This window comes from Sorex araneus, chromosome 1, assembly GCF_027595985.1.
Source record: "Sorex araneus isolate mSorAra2 chromosome 1, mSorAra2.pri, whole genome shotgun sequence".
NCBI classification, from domain to species: domain Eukaryota; kingdom Metazoa; phylum Chordata; class Mammalia; order Eulipotyphla; family Soricidae; genus Sorex; species Sorex araneus.
The window spans coordinates 246,165,597-246,183,614 of NC_073302.1; the positions used below are offsets into that span (position 1 = coordinate 246,165,597).

General features: G+C 40.3%; 1 protein-coding gene across 1 annotated transcript in view; it reads right to left on the reverse strand.

Moving 5' to 3' along the window:
• COG3 (component of oligomeric golgi complex 3) overlaps positions 1 to 18,018 on the reverse strand; it is a 64,485-nt gene that overhangs the window by 33,909 nt on the left and 12,558 nt on the right. The window contains exons 2-11 of the mRNA XM_004604579.2: positions 15,945 to 16,091; positions 13,076 to 13,137; positions 11,910 to 12,075; positions 10,908 to 10,982; positions 8,604 to 8,696; positions 7,459 to 7,584; positions 4,838 to 4,918; positions 3,622 to 3,665; positions 1,993 to 2,119; positions 937 to 1,028 (exon numbers count right to left, since the gene is read on the reverse strand). Of these exons, the coding sequence (XP_004604636.1) occupies positions 937 to 1,028; positions 1,993 to 2,119; positions 3,622 to 3,665; positions 4,838 to 4,918; positions 7,459 to 7,584; positions 8,604 to 8,696; positions 10,908 to 10,982; positions 11,910 to 12,075; positions 13,076 to 13,137; positions 15,945 to 16,091 (1,013 nt within the window). The remainder of the gene's footprint in view (positions 1 to 936; positions 1,029 to 1,992; positions 2,120 to 3,621; positions 3,666 to 4,837; positions 4,919 to 7,458; positions 7,585 to 8,603; positions 8,697 to 10,907; positions 10,983 to 11,909; positions 12,076 to 13,075; positions 13,138 to 15,944; positions 16,092 to 18,018) is intronic.

Genomic DNA, 18,018 nt, shown 5'->3' on the forward strand with positions numbered 1-18,018 from the left:
CCAATTGCTCCCAAATAAAACAAACTTTTTAAAAATCGAAATTCATTTCTCCCATCCAACAAAAACTACATAAATATGTGAGAAAACAGTACATTATAAAAAAAGCAAAAGGCTAAAAAAGTAATTCTTAATATTAATTTTGCTTTAAAAGATTAGAATCAATAGCAATCCCAGTCAATGGCAATGCACTGCAACATATTTACTTATTTCTGCACTATCTGGCTATGTCATTTCAAATACACTTTAAAATTTGTCAGTGAACTTATTGTCCTTAATATTCTACATCACTGTGAATCGAATAGTTCTCCAAGAAAAGTAGGCTCAGAATTCTTGCATGCTTAGGAATTTAGGTGAACATCAACAAAGTACTACAAGTATTTTGACAAGTCTGAACAGAACATTTGATTATCTAGATTCTTCACATTGTCAACAGTGCTCTACTACATAAAGTAATTCATCAAAAGTCATTAACCCAATCAAAACCTTAAGATACTGTTATAATAACCTTGAATCCTTGTACAAGTCAAAATGGTTACTAATGAAGAAGCTATAAGTGACATATAAGCTATAAGCAATAGATCAGAAATAGATCTGAGGGACCAGAAAGGTAGTACAGTGGGTAGGGCTCTTGCCTTGTATGCAACCAACAAGAGTTCACTCCCTGTCACCGTTTAATGGCCCCTGAGCACTGCCAGAAGTGATCCCTGAGCAGAGAATCAAGAGTAAGCCCCAAGTGCAGCCAGGTGTGGCCCCCAAAACAAAACAAACAACAACAAAATTCAGTAAATAATCACTCTCTCATCTAACAGTATTCTGTTAACAAACTTACAAAAGTCAAGACACTCATCAGCTCATTTTAGAATACTAAAATAAGCTATTGTGACCATTAGCAAATTAGGTATGAGAAACAAGAGTTAGAGTCTATACACTACTTACTCTAATTTTGGTGTTGGCTTTGTGAAAAATTCATTGTAAAGTTGGTGCTCATCCTGGCACACATGAACCATAAAAGCACAGCCGCTGCGAATCTGCAGGAAAGAAACATTCTTCCAGTTACCGACATGCAATGCTTCCCACATTTACAAAGCTAGTATTTCATTTACAAGATGATGTGTATATAGTAACAAAACGATCTGTTCATTAAAGAACAAAAGAAAAGGCAGGAGGCAAGGACATAGATCAGAGGGAACCCAAGTCTGAGCCTTGGTATCACACAGCCTCATGCCCTCAGCATATCTGGGTGGACCGAGCAGCACTGGGCCCAAGCTCCGAGCCTCGGGCTCCTATGGAGCTGCTGGCCAAGTATTGCCAGGGGTGACTCCAGAGCTCCCTGAGCACTGCTTGGGAAACTCCCATAAGCCACCTCCCCCTCCAAAAATAAGAGAGAAAAAATGAAATGGGATTGAGGGATTGGTTTTCGATGGCGTGCTACAGAGTGGTAATGGGAATGATCTTTACTTTCTTTATGTTTTGCTTTTAAGATTTTTGACAATGAAAATAAATCACTTCTAAGTGAAAAGGTAATTTACAAGGAGAATCTTCAGGTATTTTTCCATAGCACGAATTATAATCACACTCAAGGAGCTACTACTTGGAACATTAGATGACTAAAACCCAATCATGAACAACTTTGTAACTGTGTATCTCACTCTGATTCAATTAAAAACAAAAACGTTTTTTAAATATATATATAAATTCCCATTTTTTAAAAAAATGCTACTACTTCTGCATCAAAAAACAAATTAAACTGTCAATACAAAGCCACTAACTTTCTAACTTAATCCAAAATATTGTTTGTGAGAACTTCAACTTATCAAGTTACAGATCAAAATTAGTCTCTTTTGCCAAGTTAAATTCAATTTTTTAACTATCATTACTAGATGAAAGAATTTTAAGTTTGCAGATATGGGAAAACTTATTTATCCAGGTATAGCTTCTAGCACATCAAAACACTCAGAGGAATGCTTCACATTAAACTAAGCAGTGGCTTACCAAGGCACAGTGATCTCTGTTATTCTGGCTGGTTAATTCTGTTACAGTACAAGTGATGCTAGGGCCCAAGAGGAGCTCCCGCTGATCAAGGTAACACTGGTGGATATCATTTAGTAGTTGCTGGTATCTGGTAAAGAGTGAGATCTGAGTAAAACTTTTGATTTTTAGACGCGTAAGTTAAATCTTAAATCCCAGAATTTGCTGTCAAAGCTCTAAAACTATACAGCCACCTCACACATGCCCATATTAAATACTCAAAATATTCATAGAAAGACTCAAAAATAGTCATAGAAGAAAAATAAGGGGACAGAGCAATAGTACAGTGAGTAAGGCACTTGCCTTGCACACAGCCAACCTGAGTTCAATCCTCAGTCCCTGAGCCCCACCGTGCAAAATTCCTGAGCCAGAAGAAACCCCTTATATTGAGTATGACGCAAAAATCAAAAAAGAAAGACAGATCGACCACTGGAATGGAGAGAGCCCAATGGGCTGGAGGATGTGCTTCACACAGAAGCCCTGGGTTCTCCCCAGCACCACATGGTCCCCCAAGAACTGTCAGGAGTAAGTCCCAAGCTTGGAGCTGGGAGTAGCCCCTAAGGACTATTGGGTAGAACCCAAACCACCCACTTCCATGCAAATAAATAAACCGAAGTCATAATGAACTGTGACACCATATCCTTATCTTTTAAAAAAATGATTCGCCAGGAGCCAGAGAGATGACTCCAAGTGCTGACACGCATGCTCAGGGGAGGGGCCACCCAAGCACTACGCTAGGAGTAGCTCCCAAGAATCACTGGTGCAGGGGCTGGAGCAAGAGCACAGCGGGTAGGGCATTTGCCTTGCACACGGCCAACCTGCGTTCGATTCCCAATATCCCATATGATCTCCCAAGCACCACCAGGAGTGATTCCTGAGTGCAGAGCCAGGAGTAATCCCTGAGCACTGCCGGGTGTGACCCAAAAGGCCAAAAAAAGAATCACTGGTGCAGCTCTAAGACAGAAAACAAAACATTTGTTGTCCAAGGGTCCAGAAGGTAACTCAGCTGAAGGGCACAGGCCTTGCATGTGAGAAACTGGGCACTGGGACCTTGGCACTGAAGGGGCCAAGATTTACTATCCAAAAGTGGTGGGCTTTGTGGGGAGATGGAATTCACCTAAGCAATCAGGGGGGCCAGGGGCTACAACCAGCAATATTAAGCACTATGATGTCAAGGTCCAGTATTATTAGGGGTCACCAGAGCCACCCGAGTGACACTCAGGGACCACGAGGTGCTCAGAATTAAACCTGGGGTTTCCACATGTCCCTCATGCACCTCGGTCCTGTGAGCGCTCTCGCAGCCCCTGAACGTGAGGTTCACATCCCTCTGAGAGAAGGCAGCCTGCTATGGGAAAGAGATGCCTTCCTAACTAGGTAGGTCGGGTAATCTTGCTCTGTCAAATACAAGGAAAAAATCTTGCCTAGTTAAGTACAAGATCAAGTACAAGATAAAAGCTTTCCAAGCTGTGAGGCAGCAGCACTGAAATACCAAGGATGGAAAGTACTTCGACAAAGTAGCACTTCGAAAAAAAAAAAAAAGTAGCACTTTGAGAGGAAGGTCATCTAGAAATTAAAGAATTCCGGAATACTCACTCGGGTATTTTTTCAGATCGTTGTTCTATCTGTTCAATAAGAGTCTGTAGAATAAAGAAAAAATCTATTTTAAAATCTGTTTTAGAGGCCAGAGAGACAGTACAACGAACAGGTAAGGTGCTTGTCTTATACACAGCTGACCCAGATTTGATCCTGGGATCCCATAGGTCCCCCAAGCCTGCCAGGAGTGATCCCTGAGTGCAGAGCCAGGAGTAAGCCTTGAGCACTGCCAGATGTGGTCCAAATACAAAACAAACAAACAAACACCCCAAAAAGCTGAAAAGCCACAAGAAGAGAAGAGCACAAGGCTTAAGGCACTTTTCTTGCTCACTCCTGATCCCCGGCACCTCATATGGTCTCCTGAGCCCATCAGCAGTGATCCCTGAGCACAGAGCTGGGACCAATTTCTGAGCACCGCTTGGCTCTGGCCCCAAACAAAAAATAGAACAAACAAAAACTACTAAACATTTATTGTAAGATGGGAGTCAGAGACACAGTATAGCAGGTAGAGCACTTGCCTTGCAAATGGCTGACCCCGGTTCGATCTCCAGCACCAGATATGGTCCCCCAAGTCTGCCTGGAGTGGTCCCTGACAGCAGAGCCAGGAGTAAGCCCTGAATACAGCCAAAGGTGGCCTCAAAACAGAACATAGCACGAGTACGAAAGCTAGTACAAGGCCAGCGTGTAAGGTGCTTGCCTTGCATGCTGCCGATCCTGGTTTGACCCCCGGCACTGCCAAGAGTAATCTCTGAACATAAAGCCAGGACTAAGCTCTGAACACTGCTGATATGTCACAAAATAAAACTCTAAATCAACAGTAAAACTAAAAGGCAATCAGTTATTATTTTAGAACATTTGTTCAAAAAATCAGTGCAGGGGCTGGAATAACAGTATAGTGGATAAGACACTTGTCTTACATGTGACTGACCCAGGTTCAATCCCTGGCACCATATATGGTCCCCTGAGCACTGCCAGGGGTGATTCCTGAATGCAGAGCCAAGAGTAACCCCTTAGCATCACCAGATGTGGTTCAAAAACCTAAATAAATTTTCTTTCACAATGTGAAACCCAAGAATATCTCATTTTTATGTTTTTCTTTTTACTTTTTAAATAATTTTCCTTTTTTAATTGATTTCCCATTGGTTGGCAGAAGTATTTAAAAATGCCTATATCAATAAATTTCATAGCAAGATCTTATTTATGTCAACAGACTCACTCTAACTTTGGGGGCAGCAGCTCTGAATTTCACATAAAATAGAGTGAAGGCATTGTCCGCATTCGGTACAGATGAAGGATCCTAACAAAACAAAAGATGGTAATTAGCAAACAACTAATTATTCAGAAAATGCAACATTTCATATCCCCACAAAAGCTTTGAGAGAAAAATCTCAGGGATGTTAATATAAATACAGCCACAAATGAAAACTAATTAGGTGGAACTTTTTCCTTCCTCTTTGTATTTAATTTCTACTCTGTCCTATAAAAACTTTAACAGTAAACAAACTGAATTCAGACTTATAGTTGGACACTTACTGAGGACACTGAATAAATTTTTAATCTATAATTCAGTGCACACATACATGTTCTCAACCTTTTCCTGGCTGTGTAAATCTCCAACCTGTTCCCTTCCTGTATCCCCAAAACTTTGTCCAATGATTTGACACCCTAGTCTCATGTCATGGGGTGCCATTTGTAACAATTTTCACCTGTGACCCACTTGAAATATTCTAAGAGCCCAGTAGGAGTCGTATGGCACCTGGCTGAGAAAAACTACGTTGAATGCAATACATATAGAGATTTTGGACAATGCAAAAGTGAAACACTTTAAAAGTATACAGGAAGTATAAGCGTAACATACAGTAGGTACTAGTATTTATTAGGTACCAGTTTTTTAAACTAATAAATTATATAATCCAGATATTCTATCAATTAAGCGCAATGTGAATAGCAAAATGTTCCCCCAAATCAGTGGCTCTGAATTGAAAGCACAAGAAAATAATTCATAATCTTCAGAAACTAAGATAGAATCCAAAAACTTTATGGCTTTATACAAACACTCACACAATGACTTTAATAACCCCATTGTGAAATATAACAATTTCACAAATTTTCTTTTATTAAACTATTTTTCAATAATTCCATTTACCATTTTGTTATTACAAGCAATATAAAATAAATTATTTTGTGCCTGCCAAAGGGGAAGGCTTGGAGGGTGGATGGGAAAATGGACAATGGTGGAGCGAAGGTCACACTGGTGGTAAGACTGGAGTTGGGATACTGAATGCTTGAAACAACTGCATTAAGAAGAACTTTGTAGGGGCTGGAGTGATAGTACAGAAGGCAGGATGTTTGCCTTGCACTCGGCTGACCCGGGTTAGATTCCCAGCATTCCATATGTCCCCTGAGCACTGCCAGGAGTAATTCCTGAGTGCAGAGCCAGGAGTAACCCCTGTGCATCACCAGGTGTGACCCAAAAAGCCAAAGAGAAAGAAAGAAAGAAAGAAAGAAAGAAAGAAAGAAAGAAAGAAAGAAAGAAAGAAAGAAAGAAAGAAAGAAAGAAAGAGAGAGAGAGAGAGAGAGAGAGGGAGGGAGGGAGGGAGGGAGGGAGGGAGGGAGGGAGGGAGGGAGAGAGAGAGAGAGAAAAAGAAAGAAAGAAAGAAAGAAAGAAAGAAAGAAAGAAAGAAAGAAAGAAAGAAAGAAAGAAAGAAAGAAAGAAAGAAAGAAAGAAAAGAACTTTGTAAATCACAGCATCAACATTTTAAATAAATATGGCTTTGAATTCCTAGGAAAGGAGCATGCTCGAAGAAAAATGCCCAATGATCATCTGAACTAGCACTACTCTTGTTTTCGAAGCTAACACCCTAATGTTCTACCTAATATCTATTAAAATCAAACAAATTGGGGCTGGAGCGGGGAGGGCGCTTGCCTTGCATGCAGCCAACCCGGGTTCGATTCCCAGCATCCTATATGGTCCCCTGAGCACTGGAGTAATTTCTGAGTGCAGAACCAGGAATAACCCCTGTGCATCGCCAGGTGTGACCCAAAAAGTTAAAAAAACAAAAAGTACTGATTACTTTGTTTCCTTCTTCACTCTTTCCCCTAAATATAAAGCTCCCACAGAGCAGAAATTTTGCCCATTCCTTTGTTGTTATTGCATAGTTCATAAGAGAAGGTGCACCAATTAGGATGAACTTAATAAAAATGGACTGGAGCGATAGCACAGCAGGTAGGAGGGCAGGTAGGATGTTTGTCTTGCACTCGGTCGACCCAGGTTCGATTCTTCTGTCCCTCTCAGAGAGCCTGGCAAGCGACCGAGAGTATCCCACCCGCACAGCAGAGCCTGGCAAGCTACCCCATGGCGTATCTGATATGCCAAAAACAATAACAGCAAGTCTCACAATGGAGACGTTACCGGCGCCCGCTCGAGCAAATCAATGAACAACAGGACAACAGTGCTACAGTGCTATAGTTAATAAAAATATATTAAGTACAGAAAATGAAACTACCCATCATATAATACCCCAACCTTCAGACCACTTTTATTATTTTGGTGTATTCCCTTCCAATCTTTGCATTTGAAAAACAAGTAAATATTTTTAGACAAATAACTGGAGTCTTATTACTTATCATGTAACAATACTGTTCCTGCTGTGACATTTTTTAAAATAAAACTGATGACTCAGAAGATATGAACATTTTTTTTCTATTAAAAATAAAACTTTCATGCATATACTTAATAAATATATATAAAGGAAATTTGTAAGTTTTTAAAAATTGATTTAAACTAGGACTATGGAAGATATATTTTTTAAACCCACACCACATTAGCTAACTCACCCTTTTTAATAACTGATTTGTGAGGTTCTGTAGTGTGTTCACAGTGTATGTCTTCATTAGATGCAAAGCTTTAGAAAGACATTGCTTAAACTTCATTAAATAGACAGGATAATCTTTAAAATTTGGCTGTAAAGGAAAAAGAAAGATTTACAAAGAGGAAACAAACTAATAAAAGCCAACATGTCCTTTATGTAAAGTTACCAAAAAGTTCCAGAGAATACCTTACATAGACAATAAGCTCCATGAAAATGAATAGTGACCTGCCTCAGTTACTGTCTATACCCCATGCTTGGCACAGAGCAGGCACTGAATAAATATTTAAGTTTTTAGCAAAATATATTTTCAGTATCCTCTCTCAGACTTCAGAAATAGTATGACTAGGGGCCTGTGTGATAGTAGAGGGTGGGGTATTTGCGATGCACGTGGCCAACCTGGGTTCGATCCCCAGAGTCCCATATGGTCCCATGAACACCACCAGGAGTGCTTCCTGAGTGCAGAACCTGGACTAACCCCTGAACATCACCAAGTGTGACAACCCCCACCCCAAAAAAGTTATTATGATTAACACAAAGGGAGGGGAAAAATTAAGTTGGGGGAAAATAAACAGACCTACTGATCTTTTTGTTTTGTTTCTGTTTGGGGGCCACATCTGGCGATGCCAAGAATTACTCCAGGCTCTGCACTCAAGAATTACTCCTGGTAGTACTCGGGGCACTTTATGAGATGCTGGAGATCGAAACCAGGTTGGCAGCGTGCAAGGGAAACACCCTATCCACTGTACTATAGCTCTGGCCCCAGACCTATTGATCCTTAAGGAAAATCAAGACACTGATTAAATCAAAGGCTGCTCCTTTCATTTCTACCCAATAACCACGCCTGCCTCCAGAAATGTGTTAGCACCACAGGAGGTCAACAACCCACATGTCATTCATCCTTCCACGTAGGATAAATCTGTGCCTGCCAGTGTCTCTGTCAACTCCAGGAGTTGCCTCAAAAGCTCAAAACAGTTTTTACATCACTGCTGACAATTACTAAGAATTTATACAGGGTTTTTTTTTCCCGCATTTCTTAAAAGCAGAAGTCATATTTACAGCACAAGAATTAATATAAGGATGTTTAAAATATACAGAAAAACTATGACTTACGTGAGATGAGATATAAGATATACAATCATCTAACTTGGCCAGCATAGGTATAAATCCTTCACTATTCACAGACAATGTAGGAGAGTTCAATTTCTTTAAATAAACAAACAAAAATTAACCTTAATTTACAAGAAAATATATAGATGAGAGTAAAAAACGTGTTAGGATTAGTATACTACTCTTTAGGATAACACAATACAATAAAGTCTTTACATTGTAAGAGTTACCAAAATATCCCCAAATGTAGCCCATGTATAATAACAACAAAGGATGGGGACAGAGTATATGGCTCAAGTGGCAGAGCACATGCTTAGCATGTGCAAAGTCCTGAGTTTAGTCCCCAGCAAGCACCATATGGCTCCTAGCAGCCAGTGCCACCCTAGTTCTGCCAAGAGTGAGCCCACATCCCTGGCATCACTTGGATTAGGCACCTATAAAAATTTTGTTTATTTTTTTATATTTTATTTATATTGTTTATTCTTATTTTTATTTTATTTGGGTGGAATGCTCAGGACTTACTCCTGGCTCTGGGCTCAGAGATCACTTCTAGCAGTGCTCAGCAGGATCATATGGGTGTGTCAGGGATCGAACCCCGGTCAGCTACACATAAGTCAAGTGCCTAATCCACAGAACATCATTTATTTAAAAACAAGTGTTTTTTTTTTTTTTAAATTTATTTATTTTTAATTAGAGAATCACCGTGAGGGTACAGTTACAGATTTATACACTTTTGTGCTTATACTTCCCTCATACAAAGTTTGGAACCCATCCCTTCACCAGTGCCCGTTCTCCACCACCCGTAAACCCAGTGTCCCTCCCACCCTCCCCAATCCCATCTCCCCCCCACCCCACCCTGCCACTGTGGCAAGGCATTCCCTTCTGTTTTCTCTCTCTAATTAGCTGAAAAACAAGTGTTTTTAAATAAGGACAAATAAAGAAGAATACTGACTCAACTCATTCACTTTTTCTAATGAGCAAAATTTAACACAATTTAACGCTTCACAATTTAGCAGAAATTCTACTACTCCCAAATACAACATTAAACCAATACATCAAGTACCTAAACTTCATATTTTCTAGTACTTTACAATATATATAAACTTTACTCTTTAAATACTGGCAATTTTCTCAAATTAAAAGATTGTCAATCACAGATATCAAAGTAAAATGTAACAAACATGCAACAACATAAGCAAACACAAGTACACATGCTACTTTATAAGCATAACCAACACAATACATAAATATGAAAACTTCTATGAATATATAAAAGCATAAAATTATATATACTATAAGTATATATAATTTTAAGTATACTTAAATATACTATATTAAATAAAATTAAATATACGATAAGTATATAAATGCAAGTAACATATGTGAAGTATTAGTAAAACCACCCTATTATTTCTTATATTACTATACAAAGACTGGACATTATATAATTTCTCACTGCATTCCACTGTTAACTGGTTACTAGTTTTACTTTTCTTTGGTGAGCTATTATAATGGACTTGGTCATCATAATAACATGATTTATATGTATTTGCTTTTTTTTTTAGCTTTTTGGGTCACACCCGTCGATGCACAGGGGTGGTTACTCCTGGCTCATACATTCAGGGTTTACTCCCGGCAGTGCTCGGGGGACCATATGGGATGCTGGGAATCAAATCCAGGTCTGCCGAGTGCAAGGTAAATGCCCTACTCGCTGTGCTATCACTCCAGTCCCGTATTTACTTCTTTTTTTGGGGGGGTCACACCCAGCAATGCACAGGGGTCACTCCTGGCTCTGCACTCAGGAATTACCCCTGGCGGTGCTCAAGGGACCATATGGGATGTTGGGAATCGAACCCAGGTCAGCCTCGTGCAAGGCAAATGCCCTACCCGCTGTGCTCCAGCCCCTCGTATTTACTTCTTAATGAGCCAGAAACACCTAGAAATATATTTCAGTCACAGTCTTTATTGAGATTATTACTTTGGAATACAATTATTTTTTATATAGACTGCATTTTCCTCAAACTAAACATAAAAATTTTAATGTTCTGATAACCATTATAACACAACCAAAGCAAGATTTAATATTAAGTATTTCTCATAATTTTCTTCAATGTATAAATAAAATACAGTAAGAGGTAACCCAAAAAGATATTTTAGTGACAGTAATACATTTTAAAAATTACAACTAAAGCCTATGTATTAAAATTAAACTTTTTATAAAGCTTATTTATAAAATTAAAGATTATACTCAGAAAGGGAAGCAAGAAGTAGTCACTAATTTCATGAAAAGTAAAAAAAAATGCTTACTGTGTTAATAGTTTCCAATTCATTAAAATAGGAAAGCTTTTGTTGAATATTTTCAGCCAGATCAACAAGTTCCGACTTGCATTTTTTTTAAAAGGAGAAAAAAAGTCAGTTACTATAAGGACATAAATGCAACACTCCAGTTCCAAAATTAAATTAAATAGATGCATATTTGACACAGGAATTTTGAATAACATTCAAAGACTTCTACAATCACAGTTATAATAAGCAGATTATTACAACAAATTACATATGCCCTTGGGATAAACTAAGATAATGACTTAAATGTAGAATATTTGTATTTATATAAAACATACAATTTTTTTTTTTTTTTTTGGTTTTTGGGTCACACCTGGCGATGCACAGGGGTTACTCCTGGCTCTGCACTCAGGAATCACCCCTGGCTGTGCTCAGGGGACCATATGGGATGCTGGGATTTGAACCCAGGTCGGCCGCGTGCAAGGCAAACGCCCTACCCGCTGTGCTATCTCTCCAGCCCCAACATACAATTTTAAGGACAACCTAGATAAAGTTCATCTTTCCACAGATGTTCCCCATACTGCAATCACTACGCTCGTTTGAGAAGTGTCAACAAAGAGCAGTCAGAATATGAAACTTATGCACTCAACAGCTCAACACAGAGCAAAGATGGTCTTTTTCTCTGCCCACATTCACTTATTTAGAATAAGAGCAGACTGACAATGCAATAATGTTAAACACAAAACCTCATACGGAAGAATGGTAAATATAAATAGAAAAATTAAGGAAATTAGAATCACATCATGTTTACCTGCTTGCAAATAAAATATTAAAAATAATCACTGGGCCTTGAGATGCATCTAAGGGCTAGAAAGCATGCACCACTCTCCGTCTGTGTGAGGTCCTGGGTTAGACCCTTGGGACCAGGATGGATGGATGGATAAGTGGATGGATGGACAGAGAGGCCGGAGATGATGGCAGGGTAGGGAGAGAGAACCACTGGCCCTTTTTCCTCCTCCAAATTACCTGTTCTTTGAGGAGCTGTTCACAGGCTTCATGTAGGGTTCCTGTCTTATTGGACACAAAAAGATACTGTTTCTGCAATGATTCCAGATGCTGAAGAGCACTGTTTACATCATTCAATATAGCATCACACTGCTCCTGAAACCCAGACAAGTAATCCCTCATCTGTCTAAAAAACAGAATCAAAAGGGGATTGGCAATAATATTTTCCCCCGGTAAGCACAGTCAATCAATAACAAAGTCTCACTTTTCCCCAAATGCTTAAATTCAGGAGGAAAGTCTGACCAATTCACTGAAGTGAAGATATTCAGAAACATACGAAAAGTTATGCCACAACTCTCTCTATACTTACCATTGAAAACCACTAAAACTATGAGCAGCAAAAGGAATCTGACTTGAAGCTAAGAACTGGCACTTCACATGTAAGACAATAAATCACTGGCTCAACTTTCAAAGCCTGAACACAAAGCTCATTCCAAAGCCTCAAATAGGTCAACTGCTCAGGTCACTTCACTTCTACCTTTGAGAATTGGCCTTATCATCAAAGAAAGAATTCTAGACTTAGAAAACATGTGTCCAAGCCTCAACTCTGCCAAAACCTCCATACCAGTAGACAAATTACCAAGTGTCTCAGTTTGCTTATTTATATACAAAATAAAAAAACATTTCTTACAGAGCTTCTATGAAGAATAAATGGGATCTTCATTAGAGGCAAACAGAGAGCCTAACAATAGTAGTCAGTAGTCACTTAGTGCAACCCACAGTCCCCAAATCATCTAAAAATTACATATCATCATTTCCCCCATGCTATACACATAACTACCTAATTTATAACACCTAATCCAGAAAGCCACATAGGAAGTCTCTTGGGTCTCTCCTAAAGAAAGGCAATAAATGCCGCTTAGAGTTCCTCTAAATGCCTATTTGAATATAAGCCTTTCTAGAAAGATCTAAAAATCAATGTGTACCCCTCTTAACCTATTATTCATAATGTAATCATACAACCTTCAAACCAATTATAATTACCCTAATTCTTTCTCACTATACTTCAAGAAAACTTCGTGGAATTTTTCTTTGCACCTTCATTTTAATTAAAGACATATTATAAAATGCTTCAGATGACTAAGACCTAAAAATTAGGACAATCAACATATGCAAGACCCACATACCTATATTTAGTTTCTTCATCCTGATCCATTTGAGTTTGCAGTTTTGCAAACCATGAGAAAAACTGGGGAAACAAACAGAATTATATAGTTAATAAATTTAGGCATTAATAATTGGTTTTAAAGTCCACACACAATAATTTTCATATTAAATATCTATATCCTAGGAAAAGTAAAGGATATTTAAAACACTGACCGTGTTCAAGATTAAAGAAGAGTATCGAAGTGGGACCAGATTGGGGCCAGAGATAGTACAGTGGGAAGGGCACTTGCCTTGCACATGGACAACTCCCAGCACCCCATATGGTCGGTCCCCCAAGCTTCTGAGTGCAGAGCCAGGAGTAAGCCCTGAGCAATGCTGGGTGTGGCCCCCCAAACAAAACAAAAAAGTGCGGCCAGAGAGATAGCTGAAAGTGGTAGACCACATGAACATGGCCCCAAGTTCAATTTCTCACACCAAGGGCACCAAAGCACTGCCAGGTGTAGCCCTGGTGCCCCATAGCACTGGCGGCCCTACGGAACCCCTAATCACTGAGCCCTAGCACACAACCATCAGGTCTAAACAGCTGGGCCTCATATTGCCAGGAGAGGCTCCGGGAATCCCTTGAGTACTACTTGGGAGACCATCCCCACTGCCCCACAGGAAGGAAAGTAGTAGGGCCAGATAGACACCTCAAATGGCTGAGTGTACAACTGCATTCAGGAGGTCGAAGTTAGATCCCTGGTATGAGCAAAGAACTGGGAGTGGTCCTTGCGTACTGCTGGCTGTGTTCCAAAAAACAAATCCACCCCTCAAAAAAGTTTTAAAGTTAAAATAGGGGCTGGAGATATAGTACAGTGGGCTGACCCACGTTCCATCCCAAGAGGTACCCCCAGCCCACAAGGAGTGGTCGCTGAGCAGAGTCAGGAGTAACCCTTGAGTACTGCCGGGTATGGCCCCAAAACAAAAAAACAACATCAAAAATCTAAAATATCTAGGTAGTAAAGGTTTCCTAAGAGGCTAATAACTACTTTCTAGGTTGCCACATCTGAACAGGAAGCACGGGGCTTTGGGTAAGTACCAATACAAATGCTATCTAATAAGAAATGTGGGAACTAGGGCCAGAAAGACAGTACAGAGGGTTGGGCACTTGCCTCCCACATAGGTTGCAATGGACACATGTGCAATGCCCAGCATCACATATGGTCCCCTGATCACTGTCAGGGTTCACTACTGAGCACAAAGCCAGAAAGAGGCCCCTAGCACAGTTAAATGCCCCCTAAAATGCACTTCCCTTCGAACAAGAAACAAATGTAGGAACAAACACTCAGAAAAATGAGTGCTTTTAGGAACATGGGTTTTACTTCAGCTAAGCCTGGGTTTGAATTTTGATCCTACCATACCTTTCATAAAAAAATATCTATTTTAGAAGTGGGGGGAGGGGAGCTGGAGCAATAGCACAGCAGGTAGGGCGTTTGCCTTGCACGCGGCCGACCTGGGTTCAATTCCCAGGATCCCATATGGTCCCCTGAGCATCACCAGGCGTAATTCCTGAGTGCAGAGCCAGGAGTGACCACTGTGCATCACCGGGTGTGACCCAAAAAGCAAAAACAATTAAAAAATTTAAAATAAATAAATAAAAGTGGGGGAAAGTTAACCTTCACTGAGAGTGAAGGAAATTTTGGGGGCAAACATGAAAATATTCTATATTTTGATCACTGGCAGTTACACAGGTATATATACTTTTCAAGCTATGTACTTAAAACATATGTTTTGCCGTACATAAACTATAAATCAATATGTTAGGTTTTTTTTATTAGAGATATGTATAATAGTTCAAATAAGTTCACAGATATGGTGCATTATCACCTCCTATAATTCCCAAGTGAAGTCAAGGGGAGGCTTTAGTCTCTCAAGATACTGAACTTCCCAAGTCAAAAAAACACTTTGGCTGTTCCTGACTAAGCATTAACTGTGCCTGCATTTGCATGTACCAGCTGATTTAATTCTCCCAAAAATCCTCAGGAATAGGCATTTCATTATTATCTGACTCCCCGGGAAGCTAAGGAGAAGGGAAGTCCTCTGCTCCCAAAGGTGTAAGGCTGGAGGCAACCTTCAGCTCCAGCCCCACCTGACTCGAGAGCCAGAGCCGCTCTCCAGCACCCTCCCAGCTCTGCCGCTCCAAACCGCTACGCAAGCAGCTTGGGTGCTGTGTGAGCTGCAGCTGTCCCCGCTCTAACTCATAAGAGGTCAGGAAGAGGGGGAAAGATTACACATACCAAATTACTGAAAGACAACTCCAAAAATGGTCTGAAAGGACTATTTGGCCTTTTGCAAAAGAAATTATTTAGCAACAAGTAGAATGCAGTCAGTCTGCGTGTAGCTATGAGCACGGGTGGAAAAGGAATTCAAAAAAGGAAAACCTTAATAAGCATAATACTCTATCACTTCAAATTTAGAACAACGTATCTTTATCTGTATTGAAAATACAATTGGGCAATAGAAAACACTTATGAAACTAGAGAGACAGTTCGAAGGGCCAGAGTGTATGTGGACATGAGTTCCAACCCTATCTCCACAAGGTCCCTGAGCACCACCTAGAAAGCCCCCAAATTAATTAAAACACTTAAGAAACAGTCATGACAAACAAAAAATCAAGAATGTCTAGAATGCGGGGGGCAGGGGGAGGTGTCAGTGGATTGGATGTGGCTCAGCAGAAGAGCATGGACCCTGTGTGTGGGAAGTTCCAGGTTTGATTGAGGCCTGGAAACACATATAATGTTCCAAAAATATTTTATGCTAACAATATTTTTAATTAGGACTTTTTTTTATTAGCTTTTTTGAGACCTGTGAAAATGAACAAATATCTTCAGCAACAAGCCTGCCATTCACCTGCTGTGCAGTTTCGATTCTTTCTTCCTCCATTTCTAATGAAGTGAAACCTTTCGAGAGAATGTCTTCCATAGATTCAGGTACGAGAGAAGAATGTGCCACGGACAATGAATGGGATGTTAAATTACTCAGGTCTTCAACTGGAAGCTTGAAAAAAGAAAACCATAAGGATATTTAAATAACTTGAAAATTCTCTTAACTGTCACTCAAGACTGGTAATTAATTCCAATTTAGTTGTTTTGAAGGAATGCCTTCCATTAAATCATTTGAGGTTAAGAAATGCCATAAGGGGCTAGAGTGATAGCACAGCGGGTAGGGCGTTTGCCTTGCATGCGGCCGACCCGGGTTCGAATCCCAGCATCCCATATGGTTCCCTGAGCACCGCCAGGAGTAATTCCTGAGTGTGGAGCCAGGAGTAACCCCTGTGCATCGCCGGGTGTGACCCAAAAAGCAAAAAAAAAAAAAAAAAGCCATAAAACACTAATGCTCTTTTATCAGAATCTCTCTATATTATTAAACACTAGTTTTGAAATGTAAATAGAACACCAATGCTCCACCATTACTAAAGTTCAGGTGTCTGAGTAGCATCCTAATACTGGTGATGAACCCATACATTTTCTCACAAGAACTTACCCTCCCTGGCACCTAATGCAAAATTCTAACTAACCTCATAGATCTCCAAAACAAGTCACACTCAAGAATTAACTATAGGGGCTGGAGCAATAGCACAGCAGGTAGGGCGTTTGCCTTGCACGCGGCCAACCCAGGTTCGATTCCCAGCATCCCATATGGTCCCCTGAGCACTGCAAGGGGTAATTCCCGAGTGCAGAGCCAGGAGTAACCCCCTGTGCATCGCTGGGTGTGACCCAAAAAGAAAAAAAAAATTAACTACTAATAATAGTTATCTCCTCGTAGTCACCTGCTGCCTTACTTTATCCACACCTTCCTGCTGCCAAATATTGAAATGATAACTGAACAGAGGGATCAGCTTCCATCAGTTTTGGAAGAGCTCTGCCTACAAGGTCTGACTCTGAGACTATAAGGCCTACAGTATTTTCTAATTTCTACTTAACAAAATAACCCAGGCATTAATTTAGCCCAAAGATTCACAAATGTATTTGGCCTACAACCCACTTTTCAGAAAAAGAAATCTCAGCAGCTCTTGAAATCTGCCTTCTTTCAGCAAAAAAAAAAAAAAAGGAAGTGAAGAGCAGGAGAACTGGTCCTTAGTAGGAAGCCTGCTATGATGGGGGAGGGAATAGGTCAAGGAATGGGCCATAGGACAATGAGAGAGGGAAGTGGTCACTCTGAACCAGGACTGGGAGCTGAAAGGAGATAAAGTGACAATCATGACATCCTATCAAGCCATACGGCCTAAAAAAAAAGGGGCATAGGGTGGGGAAGGAAAAAGAAAATAGTGTCAGGGGCTGGAGCGATAGCACAGCGGGTAGAGCATTTGCCTTACACGCTGCTGACCCAGGTTCAATTCTCAGCATCCCATATGGTCCCCCGAGCACTGCCAGGAGTGATTTCTGAGTGCAGAGCCAGGAGTAACCCCTGTGCATCGTTGGGTGTGACCCAAAAAAGAAAAAAGAAAAGAAAATATTGTCTACCACAGAGGTAGGCTGGTTGGGTTACGGAGAAAAGGGAAACTGAGGAACACTGGTGGGGGGAAGTGGACACTGGTAAAGAAACTGGTGTTGGAACATTGTTCACTTGAAATTCAATCATGAATAACTTTTCTGTAATTCGCTACGATTCAACTAAAAAGAATATTTAAGTGTCCTCCAATTGTACCAGAGACCTCTAGACTGTTCCAGCACCCCCTGCTGGAGGGGCTGCTATGACCCACCCTTGGTAAACACTGATTCCTCACACAATTTTCAGACTTAAAAGAAAGCTAAGGTGGATACTGGGCTGGAGAAGGGTTACAGCTGCCTTGCATGCGACCAACCAGGTTCAATTCTCAGCAGCCCATACGGGTCCCTGAGTACTGCCTGCGTGACTCCTGAGCACCTCAGAACATGATGGAGGCATAGCCGAAAAGCAAACAAACAACAAAAAAACTATGGTG